Source organism: Schistocerca nitens, chromosome 5, assembly GCF_023898315.1.
Source record: "Schistocerca nitens isolate TAMUIC-IGC-003100 chromosome 5, iqSchNite1.1, whole genome shotgun sequence".
Lineage (NCBI taxonomy): Eukaryota > Metazoa > Arthropoda > Insecta > Orthoptera > Acrididae > Schistocerca > Schistocerca nitens.
The window spans coordinates 429834686-429861773 of record NC_064618.1 but is presented as its reverse complement, the minus strand read 5'-3'; the positions used below and the strand labels follow the sequence as shown (position 1 = coordinate 429861773).

Below are 27088 nucleotides of genomic sequence, written 5' to 3'. Positions count from 1 at the left end.
GCATTGTCACTTTATGCCAGGAAGGACTTTCAACAAGTGAAGTGCCCAGATGCCTCGGAGTGAACTAAAGCGATGTTCGGACATGGAGGTTTTACAGAGAGGTTGGTTGGTTTGGGGAAGGAGACCAGACAGCGAGGTCATCGGTCTCATCAGATTAGGGAAGGAAGTCGGCCGTGCCCTTTGAATGGAACCATCCCGGCATTTGCATGGAGCGAGTTATGGAAATCACGGAAAACCTAAATCAGGATGGCCGGACGCGGGATTGAACCGTCATCCTCCCGAATGCGAGTCCAGTGACTAACCACTGCGCCACCTCGCTCGGTCTTTTACAGAGAGAAAGGAACTGTCGATGACATGCCTCGGTGAGGCTACCCAAGGGCTACTACTGCAGTGGATGATCGCCACCTACGGATTATGGCTCGGAGGAGCCCTGACAGCAATGCCACCATGTTGAATAATACTATTCTTGCAGCGAAAGGACGTCGTGCTACGACTCAAACTGTGCCCAATGGGCTGCATAATGCGTAACTTCAATCCCGACGTCCATGGCAAGGTCCATCTTTGCAACCACGACACCATGAAGCGCGGTAAAGATGGGCTCAACAACATTCCGAATGGACCTCTCAGGACTGGCATCACGTTCTCTTCGCCGATGAGTGTCGCATGTGCCTTCAACCAGACAATCGCCGGAGACGTGTTTGGAGGCAACCCAGTCAGGCTCATCGCCTTAGAAGCACTGTCCACCGAGAGCAGCAAGGTGGAGGTTCTTTGCTATTTTGGGGTGGCATTATGTAGGGCCGACGTACACCATTGGCGATCATGGATGGCGCGGTAACGGCTGTATGATGCGTGAATGCCATCCTCTGACCGATAGTGCAACCATATCGTCAGCATAATGGCGAGGTATTCGTCTTCATGGACTACAATTCGAGCCCGCAACGTGTACATCTTGGGAATCTCTTCTTTTAGGATAACGACTTCTCTCGACAATAGTTGCCAGGATGTTCTCCAGAATGAACACTATCGAACATGCTTGGGGTAGATTGAAAAGGGCTGTGTGTGGACGACGTGACCCCATAATTACTCTGAGGGATCTAATCGCCGTTGAGGAATGGGATAATTTGGACCAACAGTGCCTTGATGAACTTGTGGATAGTATGCCACGACGAATACAGGCATGCATCAATGCAAGAGGACGCGCTACTCGGTATTATGGGTACCGGTGTGTACAGCAATCTGGACCATCACCTCAGAAAGTCTCGCTGTATGGTGGTAGAACAACCAATGTGTGGTTTTCATGAGCAATAAAAAGGGCGGAAATGTTGATTTATGTTGCAATTTTCTGTAAAGACTCCGGACCCTATGAACCGAGGTGATGCAAGCCTTTTCTTGATGTGTGTATATTACTAAGCTACGAACTGGTGGCGCAGTAACCCAGTCGCAGCTGAAAGCTGCCTGTCTAGCACTACACTTAGTCAACAAAAAATTGATTAGCAATAGTTCATATAACAGCTCATGCATCGAAGCTGCTTACAAGAATAATATAAAGAAGAATGGAAAAGAAAATTGAGAATGCTCTAGGTGACGATCAGTTTGGCTTTAGGAAAAGTAAAGGGACAAGAGAGGCAATTCTGACGTTACGGCTAATAATGGAAACAAGGCTAAATAAAAATCAAGACACTTTCATAGGATTTGTCGACCTGGAAAAAGCGTTCGACAATATAAAATGGTGCAAGCTGTTGGAGATTCTGAAAAAAGTAGAGGTAAGCTAAGGAAGAGACGGGTCATATACAATATGTCCAACAACCAAGAGGGAATAATAAGAGTGGACGATCAAGAACGAAGTGCTCGTATTAAGAAGGGTGTAAGACAAGGCTGTAGCCTTTCGCCCCTGCTCTTCAATCTGCACATCGAGGAAGCAATGATGGAAATAAAAGAAAGGTTCAGGAGTGGAATTAAAATACAAGGTGAAAGGATATCAATGATACGATTCGCTGATGACATTGCTATCCTGAGTGAAAGTGAAGAAGAATTAAATGATCTGCTGATCGGAATGAACAGTCTAATGAGTACACAGTATGGTTTGAGAGTAAATCGGAGAAAGACGGAGGTAATGAGAAGTAGTAGAAATGAGAACAGCGAGAAACTTAACATTAGGATTGATGGTCACGAAGTCAATGAAGTTAAGGAATTCTGCTACCTAGGCAGTAAAGTAACCAATGACGTACGGAGCAAGGAGGACATTAAAAGCAGACTCGCTATGGAAAAACAAGCATTTCTGGCCAAGAGAAGTCTACTAATATCAAATACCGGCATTAATTTGAGGAAGAAATTTCTGAGGATGTACGTCTGGAGTACAGCATTGTATGGTAGTGAAACATGGACTGTGGGAAAACCGGAACAGAAGAGATTCGAAGTATTTGAGATGTGGTGCTATAGACGGATGTTGAAAATTAGGTGGACTGATAGATAAGGTAAGGAATGAGGAGGTTCTATGCAGAATCGGAGAGGAAAGGAATATGTGGAAAACACTGATAAGGAGAAGGGACAGGATGATAGGACATCTGCTAAGACATGAGGGAATGACTTCCATGGTACTAGAGGGAGCTGTAGAGGGCAAAAACTGTACAGGAAGACAGAGATTGGAATACGTCAAGCAAATAATTGAGGACGTAGGTTGCTAGTGCTACTCTGAGATGAAGAGGTTAGCACAGGAAACGAATTCGTGGCGGGCCGCATCAAACCTGTCAGTAGACTGATGATCAAAAAAAAGGTTCATATAATTACTGAACAAATTTAAGAACTTAAAATGCTATCATAATGTACTCATTAAGAAGGATAATGTTATGTTACATGTTTAAGACAGTAAGGTATGCGTCACGGTTATAATATACACTGCTGGCCACCGTAAATGCAACACCCTGAAGGAAGCATCCGAATCAAGTGAAATTTACACCATGGGTTTGCAGCGATGAGATATGCAACTGATTAGAATTTCAGCGCAGACGCACATCACGCGCGCCTGTGGCGCCACCTCATAGCGCCATTTAAGGCTTGGCGATTTCGATGAGTGTACGTTCGGCACGTGTGTTTACCTTGTGGTTGTTTCACAAGACGATCAGTTATGCCTCGTAGACAACAGCGAACATCTTTTGATCAGCTCCCCAGCTGCCACACCTGATGATCTTTGGCAACGTGTGGAAGCTGCTTGGGCTGCTGTACCCCAGGAACACTCTTGACTCTATGCCGAGACGTGTGGCAGCGGTGATCTCCAACAATGCCGGCTACTCTGACTACTGATTCTGGCAGGAACCACATGTCACAGACGTCTGTAAACGTAATCATCTGATACTTGGTCAACATGTTATCTACAAAATAAATTTTGTTGTGCTACCTCATGTCTTTCGTGGTGTTGCATTTACGGTGGCCAGCAGTGTATATCGAAGCAACGTAATTCACGGCGCTCAAATGCCTGGATTTCATTCATAGAGTACTTCAGAATGAGAGCACTGAGTGACTTCCAGGAAACTTTAAACAAAATTTAGAACGTTTACGAAGCTTATTCTCATTGCAGGCAAACTTCAGTTCAGGCATGACATTTGAATTTACTACTTCTGTACATTTCGATTCTCAATAAATGATGTGAGCACTATCCACGTATACCAAGAATGTACATGCAAAATTATTTGTACGACACATAGCTCAGGTGATTTGATAACATAAACGTTGAGAAGTATGAAAATCTAGCTTTTAGTTATAACAGAGGGCAAATTCACGGACTATTACCAGCGAGTGTTTCATAATAGCTGCACTTAGCGAATTTCAGCGAACTTTAAACAAAATTCGAAACATTTCTATATTCTCCGACCTCCCCAGCTCGCATAGGTAAAGTTCGGAGTGCAGGCGCTACATGGATCTATCTTGACCGACCGACCGGCGTGTCGTCGTCTTTTAATGGCGTCGCTGGATGCGGAGAGCGCATGGGGCGGGTGTACGTATCAGCATAGCGCTCTCATGGTCGTAGTAGGGCTTCTTAATCTTGGAATCGCTACAGCTCTGTCACGTAGCTCCTCAGGTGGCCTCACGAGGCTGAGTGCACCCCTGAGTGCTGGAGGGATTAGGAAACACGAATCTTGCAAGGCTGTCCATAAATCCGTAAGAGTACGAGGAGGCGGAGACCTCTTCTGAACAGAACGTTGCAACGCATCCCAGATATGCTCAGTGATGTTCATGTCTGGGGAGTTTGGTAACCAGCGGAAGTGGTTAAACTCAGAAAAGTGTCCCTGAAGCCACTCGTATGGGGTGTCGTATTGTCCTACTGGAATTGCCGTAGTCCGTCGGAATGCACAATGGACAAGGCTGAGTGCACCCCTTCCCAGTGCAATAAGCAAGGCCAACTACCTGTCAGTACTGGAAACAGAACCCAAGTGCCCCGCGTGACGGTCTGCCGCGCTGACCACTCAGCTACGGGGGCTTACTCTCTCGCACATGGTTACCAGAAAATATTCAACGCTTTGCCTCATTTGTAAGTAGTCAGACATTTATAGCGGTTTTTTCTTTAATCTTTTCAATCTATAATACAAAAGAAATGTAATTCTAAAATTTTTACAAAGGTATCCTTTGGTATGACAGTAAGCAACGAATACAAGAAGAAATTGACAAAAGTAAACAAACAACTTTATTCAGAAACCACTATGACATAGAGTTTTCAGCCACCCCGCGTTTCATGTAATATATTCGGAAGCAAGTTTGCGTTTTCCCGCATCTCGAATCTTCCATCAGCTCACAAAGCCTGAAATATAGACTTAAACAGGAAACAAAACAGGACGTATAATTTTGTATCAAAGCTACATAATTCCCAGTGATTTCATTTCGAAATCTCTCATAAACGCAATGATATAAACTCAGATTTACATTCCAGTTAGTTTCTTTCAGTGTCAATGATCTCCTCAATATGACCACTATAGGAAAACCGCATGACCTAATTCCCAACAATAACGTGGTACAGTCCTCAAGCTGACTCTGACTTTGAACGCTGTGGGTGTGTCAATGCACTACACTCGAACTCAATGTACTACTACACTGAATAGCCATAGATAGTGCTACGTCTGCCTAATATCGTGTGGGACTTCCGCGAGTACTCAGAAGAGCCGCAACACGACGTTTCAACACGACTTGGCATGGACTCGACTAATGTCTGAAGTAGTGCTGGAGGGATTAGGAAACACGAATCTTGCAAGGCTGTCCATAAATCCGTAAGAGTACGAGGAGGCGGAGACCTCTTCTGAACAGAACGTTGCAACGCATCCCAGATATGCTCAGTGATGTTCATGTCTGGGGAGTTTGGTAACCAGCGGAAGTGGTTAAACTCAGAAAAGTGTCCCTGAAGCCACTCGTATGGGGTGTCGTATTGTCCTACTGGAATTGCCGTAGTCCGTCGGAATGCACAATGGACATGAATGGATGCAGGTGATCAGACAGGATGCTTACGTAATTGTCACGTGTCAGAGTAGTATCTGGACATATCGAGGGTCCCATATCACTCCAACTGCACACGCCCCACACCATTGCAGAGCCTCCATCATCTTGAACAGTCTCCTGCTGACATGCAGGGTCCATGAATTCATGAGATTGTCTCCATAGCCGTACACGTCCATCCGCTCGATAAAAGTGGAAAAGAGACTCATCCGACCAGGTAACATGTTTCCAGTCATCAACAGTGCAATGACGGTGTTGACGGGCCCAGGAGAGGCGTAAAGCTTTGTGTCGTGCAGTCTTGAATGGTACACGAGTGGGCCTTCGGCTCCGAAAGCCCTTATGCATGATGTTTCGTTGGATGATTCGCACGCTGACACTTGTTGATGGCCCAGAATTGAAATCTGTAGGAATTTGCGGAAGGGCTGCACTTCTGTCACGATGAATAATTAATTGCCTTCAATCGTCGTTGGTCTCGTTCTTGAACGATCTTTTTCCGCGCCACAGCGATGTCGGAGATTTTATGTTTACCAGATTCTTGATGTTCACGATACACTCGTGAAGTGGTCGTGCACGAAAATCTCCACTTCATCGCTACCTCGGAAGTGCTGTGTCCCATCGCTCGTGCGCCATTGTAGCAGCGCTAACCGATGTTACAACCTGTTGTTGCCGACCGCAGCGCCGTATTCTGCCTGTTTACACATCTATGTATTTGTATGCGCATGCCTTTACCAGTTTCTTTCTCGATCCAGTGTAGATGTCTCTGTCTGGCAACATCATCAGTGGCTTGATGCTAAGGGCATTGGTACATCAGAAAAAAATTAACTAAACGGTGGTTTCAGGCAGAAACAACTTGTACTGAAAGTGCTATATTCTGATACTTTTGCTCTCGCTTTTGTATTTTTGTCTGAGAGCATACTGTTGAACTGAAATGTTCCTAACAGGACGGCCGATGCCTACCGTTCGCTGGTGGAGGGGAGAGCGCCTGCTGGCGGTGTCGGAGCCTCCGGTGCCAGAGGAGCCTCCTGAGGGACAGGAGGACGTGGGCGCCGTGGACCCTCTGGAGGAGCTGCTGGAAGAGGAGGAAGAGGAGGAGGAGGAGTTGGAGCCGATGCGCAGCCGCGTGCAGCTGGGCCCGCTGGCCAGGGACGACCTGGGCGCGCGGCTCACCTGCCAGGCGTCCAACACGAGGGCCGCGCCGCCCGTCGCCGCCACCGTCGCCCTAGACCTCGTCCGTGAGTACCGCACAGTGCTTCTGCTCGCTGTGAATGCTGTTTTATGGCGGTGTGATTCGCGTCTAATAGCTCACACTGTCGCCCACTAGCACGCGCGCAGATGCAGGGCTCTGATGGGATGGAGGGGGGCGTGTCACACATATTTCGCAGCTGTTCACGGCTCACCCACTCTCTACGCACCAATAATAACTGCAATGACTCCCACTTTTAACACGGCACAGATGCCTAAGATATTAACAAAAATGATAAGTTATAAAATTATTTGAATATAATACCTCTTTAAAAGACTCTGAGAGAAATGTGAGGAAACAGCTGTGCGGTGTGCGTTAGGATGTTGAAACTGCACGATTGGTCGCGGGGCATGATGGAAATTAGTAAGTGCGGTTTAACGACGAAGCCCACTTTCGTTTGGATGGGTTCGTCAATAAGTAAAATTGGTGCATTCACATTCAAAGGGTGACCGTGTGGTGTGCAATGTCCAGTCATGGAAAAATGGATGCGACATTCCTTGATAGCACGGTGCCTACTGAACGGTACGTGAAGGCTTCGGAAGATGATTTCATCCCCATTATACAAAGTAACCCTGATGTCGACAAGAAATGTTTCACGCAAGTCGGAGCTCGATCCCATCGAAGCAGGAGGACGTTTGATGTCCTAGAGGAGCACTTTGGGTACGTCATCAAGGATCTGGGATATCCAGAGGCCATTGGCGTGGACCTTGACTGACCGCCATATTCTCCAGATATGAACGCATGCGACTCCTTTCTGTGGGACTACATTAAAGACATGATGTACAGCAATAACCCCAGAACCATTTCTGAGCTGAAAACAGCCATCGACAGCGGGTTATGCAGAATTTCGCTATTCGTCTGAGCCACATTATCGCCAATGATTGCAGGAATATCGAACATTTCATAACCTAGATCTGAATATCTGCAGTGACATTTGCATATTGAATAAATTATCTGCATCCAGCAGTTTGTAAATAATTCACGTTTTTTTTCTTATAGTTCAATAATTGTCGCCCTGTATCTACGCTCTTTTAACACAGTACATTCTAAGAAGTTTCCAAAGTTTTCTTCATACTTAACTCATTATATGCAGTATCTCCGTCTCATTACCGCTGTCCACATACTTTCTTTTCCACTCACTTCTCACTTTCTTTTATTTTACATCCATTGCCACTGTCTCCTCTTTGTCTGACACTGGCTATTTGTTTTTCTTTACCACTGCCACTTTGTCCGACATACCTTGGCAGTTCAAAATTTTTAGGCTCCAAATTAGTGTATCCCTATCGCCACGTATTTCAAATTTCGGTCCACAATGCGTCCTTCTCCATACCTTCGTGTTGTAGTTCGCCGGTCTGGATGACTACAGAGCCCCCAAGCCTGTCCATGGTCTCCTGTGAAATTTATTTTTCGTTTCCATGGTCTCTTCTCTCCTTTGCTCGCACTGCTCCTATCTTCTCTCGCCTCTCTTTCTCTTTTACGTCGATGACTTTAGCTGACGATCTATGGCTGCCTCTCTCTGGCTCTAACTGCTACTGTCTTCATCCATCTCTCTATTTCTTTTACTGCCAGTATCTCTCTCCCACCACGACTGTCTCCTCCCTCTTTCTCTCTCACTGGAACTGTCTCCTCTCTGTTCTACCACACGTCTATTAATCTCTTTCAGAAGAAAAGAGCTCAAATATTTTTGCATAGCAAAAGTGTGGTGAGGAAGGCAGAATGAGGACTGAGGCAGCTGGTCTCCCCCCCCCCCCATTTTCTTTATTTTATTTTTATTTTCAATTTTATTTCACACTCCTAGCTCCGCAGGAACAAATGGAGTAGCAAATCTCCAAGATCATGGAACGTGTCAGTACATGTAATTACAACATAACAGTAATAACAAATAAAATAAAATGCTTATGAACCCAAAAAAGACAAGCCCAAAGTTTATATAAACGCAATCAACAATATAACATAGGAATCAGTTTAAATTTTCAAGGAGCTAGTCGACAGAACAGAAGGAGTGACCCATGAGAAAACTCTTCAGCTTAGATTTGAAAGCGCGTGGATTGCTGCTAAGGCTTTTAAAGTCTTGTGGTAGCTTACTGAAAATGGATGGAGCAATGTACTGCACACTTTTATACACAAACAAGAGTGAAGGAAGTGCGATCCAAATGCAGACTGAATTTCCGCCTGGTATTAAATGAGTTAAGGCTGCTAATTCTTGGGGATAAGTTAATGTTGTTAACAAGCGACGCCAGTAAAGAATATATATATATATATATATATATATATATATATATATATATATATATTGAGTGGACATTGTCAGAATACCCAGACTAGTGAACAGAGTTCGACAAAAGGTTTGTGAACTTATACCAGTTATTGCCCAAAGCGTCAGTTTCTGAGCCTAAAATATCCTTTGAGAATGGGAGGAGTTACCCCAAAATATAATACCATACGGCACAAGGGAATTAAAATAAGCGAAGTATACCACTTTTCGTGTCGAGCTATCACTTACTTCAGATACCGTTCGAATAGTAAAAATGGTAGCATTAAGTCTTTGAACAAGATCCTTAAAGTGGGCATTCCACGAAAATTTACTATTTGAACACCTAGAATTTTGAACTCTTCAGTTTTACTAACCGTATGCCCATTCTGTGAAATTAAAATCTCGGGTTTTGTTCAGTTGTGTGTTAGAAACTGTAAAAAACCGAGTCCTACTGCGATTTAGCGTTGGTTTATTTTCTACAAGCCACGAAGCTAAGTTATGAACTGCACTATTTGAAACAGAGCCAGTGCTGCACACAATAACCTTTACTGCCAAGTTAGTACCATCAGCAAACAGAAATTTTGAAAATTACCTTTAATAATAGTCGAGGGCATATAATTTATATAAATAAGGAATAGGAGTGTCCCAGCACTGATCCCTGTGGCATCCCTCGCCCCCCCCCCCCCCCCATTTGACCATGCCCCACTGAGACCATACATCACAGCCATTCTCAACATGATGAATAATGAAATTTTTCTGTCTGTTGTTAAAGTAGGAGGTGAAGCAATTGTGAGCTGCTCCCCGTATTCCATAATGGTCCAACTTCTGGAGCAATATTTTGTGATCAACACGATCAAACGCCTTAGATAAATCAAAAATGATTCCTAGCGTAGGAAATCTTCTGTTTAATCGATCCAGTCCCTCTGAGAGAAAAGAGAATACAACATTTTCAATTATTAAACGACGTCTAAAGCCGAACTGTACGTTTGATAGCAAATTATATGAAATAAAATGATCAGTTATCCTTGCATACACAGCCTTTTCAATAACTTTAGCTAACACTGGCAGAAAAAGGACTAAAATTATCTTCGTTATCCCTTTCTCCCTTTCTATGAAGCGGCTTTGCTACTCAGTAGTTATCATTCAGGAAACTGTTTATACTTAAAGAAAAATTTACAAATAATGGCAAAATACACGGCTAACATGTGCAGCACAGTACTTAGATATTCTGCTAGGCACTCCAAGAGTGTCCTAGTCTTCATTGATTTAATTATTGACTCAATCTGCCCCTTGTCAGTATTACAGAGGAGTACTTCAGACATCAATCTCGGAAAGGCATTTTCAAGGGAGTTATACGATTCCCTGTAGAAACTGAGACACAGTCTTTTAAAGTCTAACGTATTCGCCTTTTTTCAGCTCCGGCGGCAGCATATTTCCACTGGTTTGTTTATTTTCCATGCTACAGCAAGATGAACTGTGCTTAAGGCAGCGAATTCTATAGGCCAGTAAGGTTTTCAGTTTTTTTCTGCTTCGGCAGATTTATATACTTTTTTATACACAAATAAGTACGAAAAATGTAAAGTTAAGACAAAATCATATGTGTTACAATTTTTCTGGGTACTTTTTTAGCCGATCGCAACTGATTGCAAGCGCCCGGCTCATGATTTGTGCCTGAAATGAGTAGAAATGTTATCACACACATTTCACTGAATTTTGGGTCTTCCCAGTTTTACATCATTTTGGACAGTCATTTTATGTTATTTTCAGGGATACTCAGATCCTTTTTGTCACTGCAGTAACGAACAAGGGAAGTATCTATTGGATCACAAAGACCAACATTTTCCTTACACCAGGTAAACATAATAACAGAAAAATTACTGCATTCAGGCGCTTCACAGTAATCACTTGTTTTAAGTAGACAATGCTGGAGTGGAGTAAGATATGTTAATGGCCCTTGTTCTACATATTGTGCTGTGTACCGGCATATTTGATCAAATTCGTAAAGTTTGGTGATGAAAACTGAATGTACAGAAATGTCTGATGTTTAAGAATGCCGTTCTGCTGATAGACCTGAAACGACAAAGAGTTAATGGAAATTATATTTCCCAAAAACTTTCTGAAAAATATTTGAAAGTTTCGATTTTTTTCTAATGAAACTATTAGTTTCGCGTGGAATCTTAATTACATTTGCCGTGTTTTCCCCGTCCTCCTGAAGTCCAACAAAAGCAATCAGTTAGTGTCGGTAAATGGTACGAACATGTTTCGGATCTATAATGAAAATTATTCTTTGCAGTTTTTCAGATTTTGCTGCTTCAGTTACAAGATTTTTACAAGTAAAGCGTCCCTTTTTTGTAAAAATTTTTTGGTCCTAGTTTGCCCTCATGTTCCTGCAGACATTTATAAAGTTGCAGGATTCCACCGATATTTATCACTTGCACTTTTATATACGAATGTGACTCAGCACTCATCAGCTGCACAAGTGACTGTCTTTCTTTGCTCGAAATGATGAAATGGAGTTTGCACGAAACCTGGCTGACCGGCTTTATATGCTACTTTTAGGGGACAACAAGAAGCTTCGCCTTCACGTCAGCTACGAGTCTCTTTATTGTTTTTTCTATAAATGAAGTCTCATCTGCACAATTATTTTAGGGCAAATTTGCTGAAGAGGTCTGGAAATCGATAATGTCCATCTCAAATTCTATTCAGAGCACCCAATCTCACAGGTCTCCTTGGGTAGTGGTGCACTGACTCTTGCGAGCATTCTAAATCTCTTGAATTGTTTTTCCGTCACATTTTTGCGAATTATTATGACACATACTTCATACTGTTTCTTCCATTTAAACAACTGATGTTCAGATTTACGGAAAGAAACAGCCTTTGCACTCTATTTAATTGTATGTTAGTTCTCTCTCCATTGTGAACCAAAACATTTGTAGCGTTCTTTTTATCACTGTAAGCAATTTTTGGAACGTTTTCTATGTGCCAGCAAGGTACTCTATTTTTATTGTGGACTTTAATTAGCTCAGTAATTACCGATCGTACGACAGTTCACGGAGTCGCCCCAGTTATTCCCTGTTTGCTCTAGTGTGTCCACAATTTCTAGCGAAATGTCGACATCATTCGAATGTACGTCGAAGAAGTTACAACTGAACAACACATACACTCCTGGAAATTGAAATAAGAACACCGTGAATTCATTGTCCCAGGAAGGGGAAACTTTATTGACACATTCCTGGGGTCAGATACATCACATGATCACACTGACAGAACCACAGGCACATAGACACAGGCAACAGAGCATGCACAATGTCGGCACTAGTACAGTGTATATCCACCTTTCGCAGCAATGCAGGCTGCTATTCTCCCATGGAGACGATCGTAGAGATGCTGGATGTAGTCCTGTGGAACGGCTTGCCATGCCATTTCCACCTGGCGCCTCAGTTGGACCAGCGTTCGTGCTGGACGTGCAGACCGCGTGAGACGACGCTTCATCCAGTCCCAAACATGCTCAATGGGGGACAGATCCGGAGATCTTGCTGGCCAGGGTAGTTGACTAACACCTTCTAGAGCACGTTGGGTGGCACGGGATACATGCGGACGTGCATTGTCCTGTTGGAACAACAAGTTCCCTTGCCGGTCTAGGAATGGTAGAACGATGGGTTCGATGACGGTTTGGATGTACCGTGCACTATTCAGTGTCCCCTCGACGATCACCAGTGGTGTACGGCCAGTGTAGGAGATCGCTCCCCACACCATGATGCCGGGTGTTGGCCCTGTGTGCCTCGGTCGTATTCAGTCCTGATTGTGGCGCTCACCTGCACGGTGCCAAACACGCATACGACCATCATTGGCACCAAGGCAGAAGCGACTCTCATCGCTGAAGACGACACGTCTCCATTCGTCCCTCCATTCACGCCTGTCGCGACACCACTGGAGGCGGGCTGCACGATGTTGGGGCGTGAGCGGAAGACGGCCTAACGGCGTGCGGGACTGTAGCCCAGCTTCATGGAGACGGTTGCGAATGGTCCTCGCCGATACCCCAGGAGCAACAGTGTCCCTAATTTGCTGGGAAGTGGCGGTGCGGTCCCCTACGGCACTGCGTAGGATCCTACGGTCTTGGCGTGCATCCGTGCGTCGCTGCGGTCCGGTCCCAGGTCGACGGGCACATGCACCTTCCGCTGACCACTGGCGACAACATCGATATACAGTGGAGACCTCACGCCCCACGTGTTGAGCAATTCGGCGGTACGTCCACCCGGCCTCCCGCATGCCCACTATACGCCCTCGCTCAAAGTCCGTCAACTGCACATACGGTTCACGTTCACGCTGTCGCGGCATGCTACCAGTGTTAAAGTCTGCGATGGAGCTCCGTATGCCACGGCAAACTGGCTGACACTGACGGCGGCGGTGCACAAATGCTGCGCAGCTAGCGCCATTCGACGGCCAACACCGCGGTTCCTGGTGTGTCCGCTGTGCCGTGCGTGTGATCATTGCTTGTACAGCCCTCTCGCAGTGTCCGGAGCAAGTATGGTGGGTCTGACACACCGGTGTCAATATGTTCTTTTTTCCATTTCCAGGAGTGTATGTAGGTCTTCAGGTGACATACTTGATTTCGATTGCGTACCACGTCCATCATTCTCCATTTTTACAAGGTTGAAAACATTGATTGGATTCGAGATTACTGTGAAACTGTGGAACGTGCAAAAAGACAGATGCTATTTATCTATGAAGAAATCGCAAAGAAAATTATCTCCTTTGTTAACATTTAGCGATACGACAAAGATAAAAAAATGGCTCTGAGCACTATGGGACCCAACATCTTAGGTCATAAGTCCCCTAGAACTTAGAACTACTTAAACCTAACTAACCTAAGGACATCACACACACCCATGCCCGAGGCAGGATTCGAACCTGCGACCGTAGCAGCCCCGCGGTTCCGGACTGCAGCGCCAGAACCGCACGGCCCCGCGGCCGGCACGACAAAGATAACTGTAACTATAATGGATATTAAAAGAGTAACAATTTCGAGCAAGTAGTAGCTTTAAACAGTTATCACAGAGAAACTATCAACGGAAACTGAAATTCGCATTATATATTAGTATAGCGTATTTCCGTGTTATCTGTTTACCGTTGGCCGTCAAATAAGGATATGTCCCTGCCGTATCCCTCTTGTGCTGTCTCCTACACCCACGGCTGTATACATTTGTCCAGCCTCCAAGTGAACTACGAATTTCGGAAATTTTAACACTTTTTAGATATGTGCAGTGAATCTTAGCGTCTAAAATTTTTACATTGTGTTTCTGCGTATTCCTTGCCGCAGTGGATACAACTGTTCCCGTGAGATCACCGAAGTTAAGCGCTGTTTGGCGTGGCCGGCAGTTGGATGGGTGAACATCGAGTCGCCATGCGCTGTTGCCATTTTTCGGGGTGCACTCAGCCTCGTGATGCCAATTGAGGAGCTACTCGTCCGAATAGTTGCGGCTTCCGTCAAGAATAACATCGTAACAACCGGGAGAGCGGTGTGCTGACCACGCGCCCGTCCTATCCGCATCCTCCTCTGAGGACGACACGGCGGTCGGATGGTCCCGGTAGGCCACTCGTGGCCTGAAGACGGAGTTTTCTGCGTAGTCGTCCTGAATAAAAAATTTAAAAATTTCAGGACAGGTTTCGCCATGTTGGATTGGACAATTCCCTTGTTATTAGGAGAGGCTGTCCCATGGGCAGACGGGTTTGGTTTACCCATTTACGGGTTAGAAGGTGCTGATAGATGCCGATTATTGGGAAGCTGTAGAGGAACACAACTGTTGTGTCCCACATCACTTTCCTTTTGTCATCGTCAGTTGTGAGAAATCCAATCTTAAGCGAACACTCATTGTTACTACTGCTACACAGATGAACTTCATAGAAATTTGGGACACTTCGTTGTCAAGTTTGACGAAACTGTTACGTAGCTGTGTAAAATGTTAATGAAAAAATTGAATAGCGTCTATCTACTATCGACACGTACGTGTATTTGAAGAGACTTGTATTAAAAACGACTTATTTATATCTATTTCCATAATTTTTTAACAGTCGTACATTTGAGGAAGTTCAGTCTTACAGCAATTCTATATATGACGGTAGTATCTGTTTGTAATGTCCCCACAGAAAATACACTCTACCACGCAAAAATTAATCATTGTCAATCAAACCATCCACATTCATTCACTTTGGAAAAGTATCTGATCTGATTTTCTCGTAACATATGCGGCGACAGCTAGACGACGCCAAAGTATTTTCTATCGCGTTTATTCTTTGAAATAACATAGATGCATATATGCATTCTCCATGGTTGTTAGAGGGGTAACTAGAACAGCATCTGGAGTAGGGATTGAGGGATTGACGTGTTTCTGAGAGATACATATTCTGATTTTCTTCTCGCTAAATCGAGCGAATTAACTTTTGTGCCACTAGCGGTTTGTTTGAATAGAAAGAGAGTGTAAACGGAAAATAATTAAGACGTGGAATCACCGGAGATCTGGACATGTAATGGAGATGGATTTAATACACAATTTCCTTCATAAATAAGGTTTGTGACTTTTTGTTCCGGAGTGAATGAACGAATGAGTTTTTTTTCTGAACTATTTGATGATCACGTTGGCCCTGTAATTAGTGGGGAAGATTCAGCTGTGTAGAAGAGAGCCTGCAATAACTGAGTCTGTGTTAAATCGTCCAAAAAGGCTTCGTACACATCTGGAATTCGCAATCTTTCATAAAAGGAACAAAGTGTCCACACGATTGATTCTCCCGACTGAATACAGTGTTTAACAGTGTTAAACGTTCCCGGAAGAACAGTTACCGTTGACGACCATACAACTTTTGCTAGAATGAAATGAGAATTAAGTGGACACCCTAGCTGCTAAGAGACGTTGATATACTTCATTGGGGACATGTTGAGAATGTGTGCCCCGATCGGGACACGAAACCGAGATCTCCTGCTTACATGGCAGACGCTCAATCCATCTGAGCCACCGTGGGCACAGAGGATATTGAGCCTGCACGGGCTTATCCCTTGAATGCTCCCCGTGAGACCCACATTCCCAACATGCCCACAATACTACATTCGTTGTGCGCCTAATAGGTGTTTGCCCATCGTACTCATTACTCGTGGCATATTAATCTACGAAGTCCCGTACGAGTTCGGGCATAGCGTGTGCGTTCGCACAAGAAGGTCAATGGCCGGGAAGCCATATTTTAACTATATATGACGGTACTATCTGTTCCCGAAAGAACAGTTACCGTTGATGTCCATGTAGCTTTTGCTAGAATGAAATGATAATTAAATGGAAACCCTAGCTGCAAAGAGGCGTTGATATACTTCATTGAGGACATGTTGAAAATGTTTGACACGAGCGGGATTCGAAAGCGGGATCTCCTGCTTACATGGCAGACGCTCTCTCCATCTGAGCCACCGAGGACACAGAGAATAGTGCGATTGCAGCTCGGTGGCTCAGATGGAGAGAGCGTCTGCCACGTAAGCTGGAGATCTCGGGCTCGAGTCCCGGTCGGGGTACACACTTTTAACATGTCCCCAATGAAGTAAATCAACGCCTCTTTGCAGCTAGGGTGTCCATTTAATTATCATTTCATTACAGCAATTCGTTCATCCGACTGATATAATGGGGTAAAAATAACCCTGTACGTCCACCTTTGAAGCAACTTCTCTATTAATTTAGCCGGCCGCGGTGGTCTCGCGGTTCTAGGCGCGCAGTCCGGAACCGTGCGACTGCTACGGTCGCAGGTTCGAATCCTGCCTCGGGCATGGATGTGTGTGATGTCCTTAGGTTAGTTAGGTTTAAGTAGTTCTAAGTTCTAGGGGACTGATGACCACAGCAGTTGAGTCCCATAGTGCTCAGAGCCATTTGAACCATTTTTTTCTCTATTAATTTAACTGATGTCTGTAAATTATTCAACCTAAACAGTACATATAATAAAATCTTGAAGTATTTTACTTATGACTTAGAACACGGTGCATACTTTCTCTGTGTACTGAACAGAATTTGTTTCCGCTTCACTAAATTGCCTGTGTCAGCCATAATTGTGTTCTAAGCGCAGACATACCTTTCACTCTTACTCGTCGAAGTTTTTATTTTATTTCCAACAAGTCTATCCGAAGCAGGCCAAAGCTGGCAGTTGGTCTGTGGGAGAAGTTTCCTCCGACACGGGGAAACTCATGCCGTCCGCGATATTTCCCGAGAGCGATTAGCTCAGAGGTCAGCGTCCGCGGTAATAGCCGCCGATGCCTCACGCGATTGCCCTTCGGGGTCCCTCGCGTGCCGCACAAAGAAGTTGCCGCCACAGAGAGTCGGCCGGCAGACGGACTGCCGGAGCGCCGCGACGCGCCGCTGCGGATCCGTCTGGCAACTCCGATGGGGCGCCCGCGCCTCCCAGCAGACCGGGAAAAAAAACCTTCGTCGAAAGCAGCTCCCTCGGTCGTCCCGGCATTTATAATTCTGGAAGTTTACTCAGCCAGGTCCTAGGTCGGAGTCGTTTCTTTACTTTGTACTCCCACTGCAGTGACGTGTATCGGCTCCTGTCTTCGCTGAACAAACGGCAGGTGTGCTATTTTTATCTCCCTGTGCAGTGACACACGAGGAAGTTCTCTCGACCGCTGTGGAGGGGCACTTGCGCAGTCCGTAGAGCTCAAGCAACTCTGTGGAAAAATGAGGGAATAACTGGCTAATATGCGCTGAAGATGCAACACAGCAGTGGTCATGCATGCAAGCGTGTTACAAGTAGTTTCTTACCGTATTGCCAAAACCAGACTCTTATACACGCTGAAGCGCCAAAGAAACTGGTATAGGCATGCGTATTCAATTACAGAAGCAGAATACGGTGCTGGGTCGGCAACGCCTGTATAAGACACCAAGTGTCTGGCGCATTTATTAGATCGGTTACTGCTGTTGCAATGGCAGGTTATCAGGATTTGAATGGGTTTGAACGTGGTGTTATAGTCGGCGCACGAGCGATGGGACACAGCATATCCGAGATAGCGATCCCGTACCACCACGAGTGTACCGTCAATATCAGTAATTCGATAAAACATCAGATCTCCTACATCGCTGTCTCTGGAAAAAGATCCTGCAAGAACGGGAGCAACGACGACTGAAGAGGATCGTTCAACATGACAGATGTACAACCCTTCCGCAAATTGCTGCAGATTTCAATGCTGGGCCATCATCGAATGTCAGCGTACGTACCGTACAACGAAACGATAGGAGCTTTCGGAGCTGAAGTCCCACTCGTTTACCATTGATGGCTCCACAGAGCAAATCTTTACGCCCCGCTTGGGCCCTTCAACACCAGCATTGCACTGTTGATGACTGGATACATGTTGCCTGGCCGGACTAGTCTCCTTCCAAATCGTATCGAGCGGATGGACGTGTACGGGTATGGAGACAACTTCATGAATCCATGGACCCTGCATGACAGCGGGGGGCTATTGAAGATGGTGGAGGCATTGTAATGGTGTGGGGTGTGTGCAGTGGGAGTGATATGAGACCCATGATACGTCTAGATACGACTCTGACAGGTGACACGCACGTAAGCACCCTGAATTATCAACTACATTCATTCATATCGATTGTACTCTCTGAAGCACTTGGGCAATTCTAACCGGACAATGCGACACTCCATACGTCGAGAATTGCTACAGGGTGACTACAGGAAGTCTCTTCTGAGTTTAAACACTGCCGCTGGCCACCAAACTCCATAGACATGAACATTATTGGGCATATCTGGGATGCCTTGCAACGTGCTGCTCAGTTGAGATCTCCACAGCCGTACTCTTACGGATTTATATACAGTCTTGCAAGATTCATGGTGTCAGTTCCTTCCAGAAATACTTCAGACATTAGTCGAAATCATGCCACGTCGTGTTGCGGCACTTGTGGGTGCTCGCGGGGGCGCTACAGCATATTAGGCAGATGTATCAGCGATAGTGAGGCTTTCCTGTTGTGTTGTACATCACTAATGGGGCTTACATTCAGCAAAGATTTGTAGTGTCCTCACACCTAATAGGTTTAGATCATGCTGCAAATTCCAAAGATAAAACAACAATATAAAAGTATTGCACAAACTTGTCAAAACACGAATTGGTTTCATTAGAACTGCTGTATGCGCATGTACGTACTCAGAACTGTCAATACGGATTACAGTAATAACAATGCGTGATGTATCCAGAGACAATAACGGAGAAATCTGCCATTTCTTTCCTGCATTTTATTGGTCGTTCGTGATAACAAACAGCTTGCAGTACATATTAACAGTAACGAAGGTATGCATATATGAGTCCATGTTTATTGGATATTTTTGGCCCATACTATTACTTCTCATCATATGGAATAACTTTTTTATCACCCTGTATATGTTGCACATCAAAATAGTGGATATAGACATGGCTGAAAATACACAATAACAGAAGCAAAAGCACTTCGTGGGGACGCTACAGGATATTAGGCAGACGTATCAGCAATGGTGACGCTTTCCTGTGTAGTGTTGTACATCACTAATGGAACTTACATACATCAAAGATTTGTAGTGTCCTCACACCTAATTGAACGATTTATTTGAGAGTTAACTGCGGATGTAGCGTCACAAGTCGCGAATGACATGAGTATGACGTTACTACAAATCTATTCGGAATGTAGCTTTCGTCCATTATATCACAATCTAGTAGGAGTTACATCTCACCCATAGCACACTTACATAAATGCTAATTTCGCGCCTACTTATGTACTGCATCAGAACTAGAAACCATTGTAGTATAATGAGCGGCGGCACAGACAAGAGCGGACACGGCAACTCGTAACATTTTTTAATCATTTCACCGAGTTATTATTTTCGATAGTGCAGATAGGGCATACATATGCTTGTAACAGGTCGTATCGTGATGCAGCTAGTGAAGAAAGAAAATAACGCATATGTTTAAATAACACTAAACGCATGTTTCCATTTTCTTATGTTAGTGACGATAGATAATTATCTGATATTCGTAATTTCTGTCTCTTCATTTAAAGAACTTCATTCGTTTGATTCTAGAAACTTCAAGTTCATGCAAAGTTTCTCCATATGGTCCTGAGGAAAAAATTCAAAATAGTTTAGGTGTCTACCTGAAAGTGAACTTTAACAGGGTTGGCTTACCATGCCAAAATGTTCGCATATTAAGAAACTTTATTCTTTAAACGGTTTCAGGCATCTAGTGCCCTTCTTCAGGATTGATAACTATCGCATTATTTGCGACGGTCAAAACTAAGATATAGCAGCATATTGCTTTGGTCTCGTGGTTCAGAGTGCCTGTGCAACAATGGTACAAGGAAACCGCAGAAGTGCACACATCATGCCAGAACAGGAGATAATCAGCTAAGTCGCTCCAGTTCTGGCATGATGTCTGCACTTATTGTTCAGTTTCTTTATACATTCGTTGTTCAGACACTGTTAAGCACCATCAACAAAGCAGTCTCCGGCACACATCTTACATTACTGTCCATTAAAACTACTACACCACGAAGATGAGGTGCTACAAACGCGAAATTTAACCTACAGGAAGAAAATGCTGTGATATGCAAATGATTAGCTTTTCAGAGCATTCACACAAGGTTGGCGCCGGTGGCGACACCTACAACGTGCTGACATGAGGAAAGTTTCCCACCGATTTCTCATACACAAACAGCAGTTGACCGACGTTGCTTGGTGAAACGTTGTTGTGATGCCTCTTGTAAGGAGGAGAAATGCGTACCATCACGTTTCCGACTTTGATAAAGGTCGGATTGTAGCCTATCGCGATTGCAGTTTATCGTATCGCGACATTGCTGCTCGCGTTGGTCGAGATCCAATGACAGCAGAATATGGAATCGGTGGGTTCAGGAGAGTAATACGGAACGCCGTGCTGGATCCCAACGGCTTCGTATGAGTAGCAGTCGAGATGATAGGCATCTTATCCGCATGGATGTAACGGATAATGCAGCCACGTCCCGATCCCTGAGCCAACACATGGGGACGTTTGCAAGACAACAACCATCTGCACGAACAGTTCTACGAAGTTTGCAGCAGCATGGACTGCCAGCTCGGAGACCATGGCTGCGGTTACCCTCGACGCTGCATCACAGACAGGAGTGCCTGCGATGGTGTACTCAACGACGAACCTAGGTGTACGAATGACAAAACGTCATTTTTTCGGATGAATCCAGGTTTTGTTTACAGCATCACGATGGTCGCATCTGTGTTTGGTGACATCGCGATGAACGGTCATTGGAAGCGTGTATTCGTCATCGACATACTGGCGTATCACCCAACGTGATGGTATGGGGTGCCATCAGTTACACGTCTCGCTCACCTCACATTGACGGCACTTTGAACAGTGGGCGTTACATTTCAGATGTGTTACGACCCGTGGCTCTACCCATCATTCGATCCCTGCAAAACCTTACATTTCAGCAGGATAATGCACGACCACATGTTGCAGGTCCCGTACGGGCCTTTCTGGATAGAGAAAATGTTCGACTGCTGCCCTGACCAGCACGTTCTCCAGATCTCTCACCAATTGAAAACGTCTGGTTAATGGTGGCCGAGCAACTGGGTCACGCCAGTCAGTACTCTTGATGAAATTTGCTATCGTGTTGGAGCTGCATGGGCAACTGCACCTGTACGCGCCATCCAAGCTCTGTTTTACTCAATGCCCGGGCATATCAAGGCCGTTATTGCGGCCAGAGGTGGCTGTTCTGGCTACTGATTTCTCAGGATCTATGCACCCAAATTGCGTGAAAATGTATTCACATGTCAGTTCTTGTACAATATATTTGTCCAATGAATACCCGTTTATCATCAGCATTTCTTGTTGGTGTAGCAATTTTAATGGCCAGTAGTGTAGTTTTGATGCTCGCAAAAAATGCGATAGTTATAACATTCTGAGGATGGGCACTAGATGCCTGACATCGGTAAAGGAATATAATTTCTTTTGTGCAACTGGTTGCTGATTATTTCAACAAACAGAATTGTAATTGTTGACGATGGATAAAATACTAAATCTGTTATAAAGTGGAATCACAGGGATGCCTGACGAAGCATTTGTCATTCTTTTTAAACAGTTATTTTTATTTTATATCATTTCTGTATTGTAGCGCACTACAGTAGATACAGAGATTGAGTTCCAATTCCACGGTAACCATAAAATGGATCGTCTCTAAATGAAATTCATCCACTCCACTTCTACGGAATTCGTCATCTCAAAATAGAGTTCATAAATATCATTTAACTCTTGTGCCGGCCGAAGTGGCCGTGCGGTTAAAGGCGCTGCAGTCTGGAACCGCAAGACCGCTACGGTCGCAGGTTCGAATCCTGCCTCGGGCATGGATGTTTGTGATGTCCTTAGGTTAGTTCGGTTTAACTAGTTCTAAGTTCTAGGGGACTAATGACCTCAGAAGTTGAGTTCCATAGTGCTCAGAGCCATTTCAACCATTTAACTCTTGTGGGCAGCGACGGCCCTTTAGTTGCCTGTCTGCAAACCAGTGAGATATTCCTGACACAATACAAATTTCGTTAAGCCCTATTAACCAATATGTGACATTATGTTTTATACTTTCCACATCGAAAACGTTTTCTAATTTATGTTAGGTCATTTGCTATTGATTTTATATGTCTAAATTATTTTAACTATTGGAATCACATTTGTCTAAATTTTAGTACTTTATTTAGTCCGTTGTTTGAATTCTGAGTGCAGACGTATTAATTGGTAAGGAACACGAATACAGTCATGTAAACAAACAATTAAATCATGATTTTCGATTAACTGTTTATTTACCACATTTAAATAAAAGACGTGTTTGTTATATCCACAGATTAACACCTATGTGCGAACAAAAATTTTTATTGTGTGGAGCAAGGCCACCGCTTAATTTTACAAAAAGATAAACTTTCTTCGAAAACAAAAGGTCTCATCTTCTACCAAAATTTTATAACAAACCAAAGAATATGCCACCTTATTGAATTGAAATACTAACAACTGAACTTAATTTAGGTTCCTTTGTCGGGTTTTCTCTCGACGCTTTCCGGCGGATGCCGAGGAAGTAGACTGGCGCAGAATCCGTGGTCAATGGCCGGCGTAGCGAAGACGTGGCGCCTGGACGTTCCGGCTGCGTCGAAGTATCTTCCGGGCGGTAGTCCGCGGCGGATCGAAAGACGCCTGTTTCCCTTTCTTCCGATTATTTAACACGGCGGCTCCAGTCTTCCTCCGCTGATTCCGGAGTGATTATTGGCGGCTGTTGGCAATCCCTGACTGGTGGATGGTGATATCACAGTGTGACCATCCTCGCCGGAAAAAAAGGCTCGTGCACGTATGTAGTTCGCGGCTGTTTGAATGTTTGGCGGTAACGCCTCTAGCGCAAGCTGGCGGAACGCGCCGGCACTAAGTTGCAGGCGCCGCTTAACTCTGCCGCGGTAGCCGACGCTTCGTTTGTGTGGCTGTGCGCGCCACGCCAGTGATCTATACTGTTCTTTTCATAGAATAATTTTTCTAGAGTAATTAATAATTTTGCACTAGACATCTCTGCAAAAAATATAGCATACGTATTCCAACGCAGATAAACTCGGTTTGTAGAGTAAAAATGTTTTATTCATTCCAATGAAACTTCAAGTAACCTTACATAAAAGTAGCAATACAAATATTAGATTCGTTTAAAGGAATCTTCGGATGTGGAAATCCTGCAGAAAGAAAAGATGAAAGTGGAATGATAACAGATAGAGTGTTCTGTATTGCATAAGATCAATAACTTAACATGGCTTACCTATTCTTCTTATAGTTCTAAAATAATAGGCTTGAAATGAATCTACACTTAATTTGCACGGCAAAATCTCTCTCTGCAATAGTTCCGTATTTGCATATTCATTCATCAGCATATGCAATATATTCTCTTATGCTGAAGAAAAAAACATTGATATACTAGGTACGTGCCAGCATGGATTAGAGGATGATGATATAGATGTGCGTAGTAGGTAACCACAATTTAAAATTAATCTGTACTGTGATGAACATTAACACAATCGGCGTTCCAGTCAGAAGGTAAGTATGTACATGGACTGAAATTAAAGGCTCATAATGCATGACCTTGTGTTACTAAAATGAAAGTCTTGAGAACTCTTATAATGATTATAGTTACAAAAGGTATTTAAAAACGCTCTGAGAATATGTAAGGTATCAGAAAATGTGAAGAACAAATACTGGAAGTAAGAACTTCCACGTTTGCCAGAACATTTGTCATGTACAGATCAGATGTTAAGCACGCTGAGAAAGTGCCTCCAGTATTAAGGGATAAAGAAAGTACTGGGAATAATCAAAACGACGTTCACGAATTACGATGAAAAAATGGAGATTACGTTAACAACGCCCACAGTGCAGCTCATGAGAGGCGGGCTCCTTCAGTATTAATGACACAAGGATAAATTTCTATTCACCAATGTTGCACCCGCGTTTCCGTCTACTGGAAGTCCTTATTGTCTCCTCTGGCGAAGCTAACTAAGACCTAAGTTTTTCTGATGCCCAAAGAGTTTCCTTTCTCAGGAATACAGGTGTTGAGACTTTCCGTACTACAGCAGGTACCTCGTCTGCTGATGGCTGACATAACACTAGAAGACTAAGATTCAGCGTGAGTAAAAGTCTAGCGAATCATCGTGGCCTACGTAGGCAATCTTGTTGTACAGAAAGATTTCGTGATGATGTTACAAACTTTCAGGGCTGATTGAGACGGGTAAATGTATAAATTTTAGGTAAGAAATCCTGCTCCGGAAACGAACGAGTAAAAAGATGTAACGAGAAACGTTTTAATACCTCTGACTGTGTAGTACATGTACCGGTGCAATGTTGGTAAAACTGTGCGTTAGGCAGTTGGGATAGTAGCTCAACTAATCGGATGCAGATGGCGTATTGTGTACTGACATGAGCAGTCCTGGTGTGCGATGTGTTTATTGTAGTAGAATGAAGCCTTTGTTTACATGTTGAAGTGCTGACGTCGATCAGACCTATCCAACTGAATTTGTACCCTGTGATATTTGTCTGTGGGCTAGGAATTGGAAGCAGCAGAGAAGCAGGAAGGTTGTATAGGATCAAATATCATCGTAGAAGACATCCTACACACACAGTTTTTCCAAGACTATCCCAGTGATTAAGTGAAAAAGGCCAATTATCAGCACTGTAAACGACCCGGGAGGACGATGAAGGTCACGGACTCCCAACTTACAAGATGCTGTGACTGTTCGAGTGGATGAAACACCTGCAATCAGCACTCGAACAATTGCACGTGAAATGAATGTTTTGGGGAGTATTGTGTGACGAGTATTACACCCTATGATCCACAGAAGGTGCATGCTTTGATTCCTGCTGATTTTGAACCTCTTGTCTCATTCAGGGAAAGGTTCTTCCAGTGCCTTACAGTCGATCCTCTCTTTCCTGCTTATGTACTTTCCATGAATGAAGCCTGTTTGATTAGACACAGAACGCTAAATGGTAACAATAGTCATGTTTGGGCCGGTGAGTATCCCGACTCTACAGTCGTGAAGGGACGTCAACCCAGATTGTCACTCAATGCATGGACAGGCATAGTCAGTGATTCCATACTAGGCCAGTTTCTTTCTCCTCCCTGCTTAAATACACCAATGCAAACACTGTTTGTCAGAAACATTACTACACACGTTCCTGGAACGCATCCCACTTGCCATTCGTCAACGGGTGTTGTTCCATCACGATGGAGCCCCAGCTGGCACTGGACTGAGTGTTAGTGAACACCTGGATCAGGCGTTCCCCGGAGAATAGATAGGCAGAGAAGGTCTTGTTTCATGTCCAGCACTTTCATCTTGATTTCTTCTTGGGGGGGGGGGGGGTTATGTGAAAAGTCTTGTGTATGAGACGTTTGTCCAGACTGAAGAGGATCTCCCTGCCTACGACAGTGTTCAAGTCGACAATGGGTTGACATGCATCCCGAAGGCAAACTCACTGTCTCACCGCTTCCTCTTCACTCTCTCGGTGGCTGCCTGAGTGTCCGATTTATTGCTCACTGAATCTCTCGGATCTCTTGCCAGAAAGCACCCCTGGCACATTGCTCCCAGACTATCTGGCTTTTCCGTCTCACTGGCTACGTTACTGCCTGCCCGAATTTGCAGTTCCACTCAGTGGTCAACTGACGTTTCGTGACCATGCCTCCCAATTATCATACAGGATAATATTTTACATTTTCAGGCACCTGGTGTGTGGCTCAGGAACTCCTATTATGTACTCTTGTGTCCCATGTTGTGACACTAGCTGCAATGTTTCCAGTGAATTGCTGAACTGTTTGTGTGCGAATCAGAGTTTTCACGATAGCAACCACACAACAACATAGCCTCTGGTTTGTCTCGCATGCACTTTATCCCTGTGTCTGCAGACGTCCATGACTTTGTGGCATGGAACTAGCTGCCTGTCATATCTTACGCAGAGCACCTTTCTCGAGCAAGCGCAACACTTCACAAGCTATCCCTGTGTCTCGTCTGGGAAAGCCTCACGCAATCTGTCACACAGCTAAAAACGCGCTACTATGTAATTTAAGCGCGTGCACTTCATTCATAATCTTTAAGGTTATCCATTACTTATCTTCATCCTTCTCGCCGACTGCCAGACTTTACGCACGACAATCCTTCTGAGGCGAGCCAAATACTTCGGAAGCTCTCTCTGTGAGGCCAAGAGAAAGCACGCGCACTAATTTTGGTTAAAACATGCTCCGTAGTCCTGAGCGGCCAAATAGTGCACTCTACAAATTTTCTTCAAATTAGTATTTCAGGTTAGTTTGTATTTCACATTACGACTATAGTATGGTAATACATTATGTTGTTTAGTCATTTTGTTCTATTGTAATTATATGAAATTTACATCCTTCCCCTCCTTCCACATCCCAGACATCCCTCTGTATGGGATAAATGGAACATGAGTAGTATAATACAATATAACGTATCTGCTAAGGCTCAGTGAATTTACATCATTTTTGCTCCTAACATTGATTGGGCTTGTTAATGGATGAAATGTTACACTTGGATGGTAGTGATTGTTTTTTTCT

The 27088-nt window shown here is 44.3% G+C and overlaps 1 protein-coding gene across 1 annotated transcript in view; it reads left to right on the top strand.

The window, feature by feature from the left end:
* LOC126260507 (nephrin-like) overlaps positions 1-27088 on the top strand; it is an 871736-nt gene that overhangs the window by 664122 nt on the left and 180526 nt on the right. Inside the window, exon 5 of the mRNA XM_049957838.1 lies at positions 6420-6710. Within this exon, the coding sequence (XP_049813795.1) occupies positions 6420-6710 (291 nt within the window). The remainder of the gene's footprint in view (positions 1-6419; positions 6711-27088) is intronic.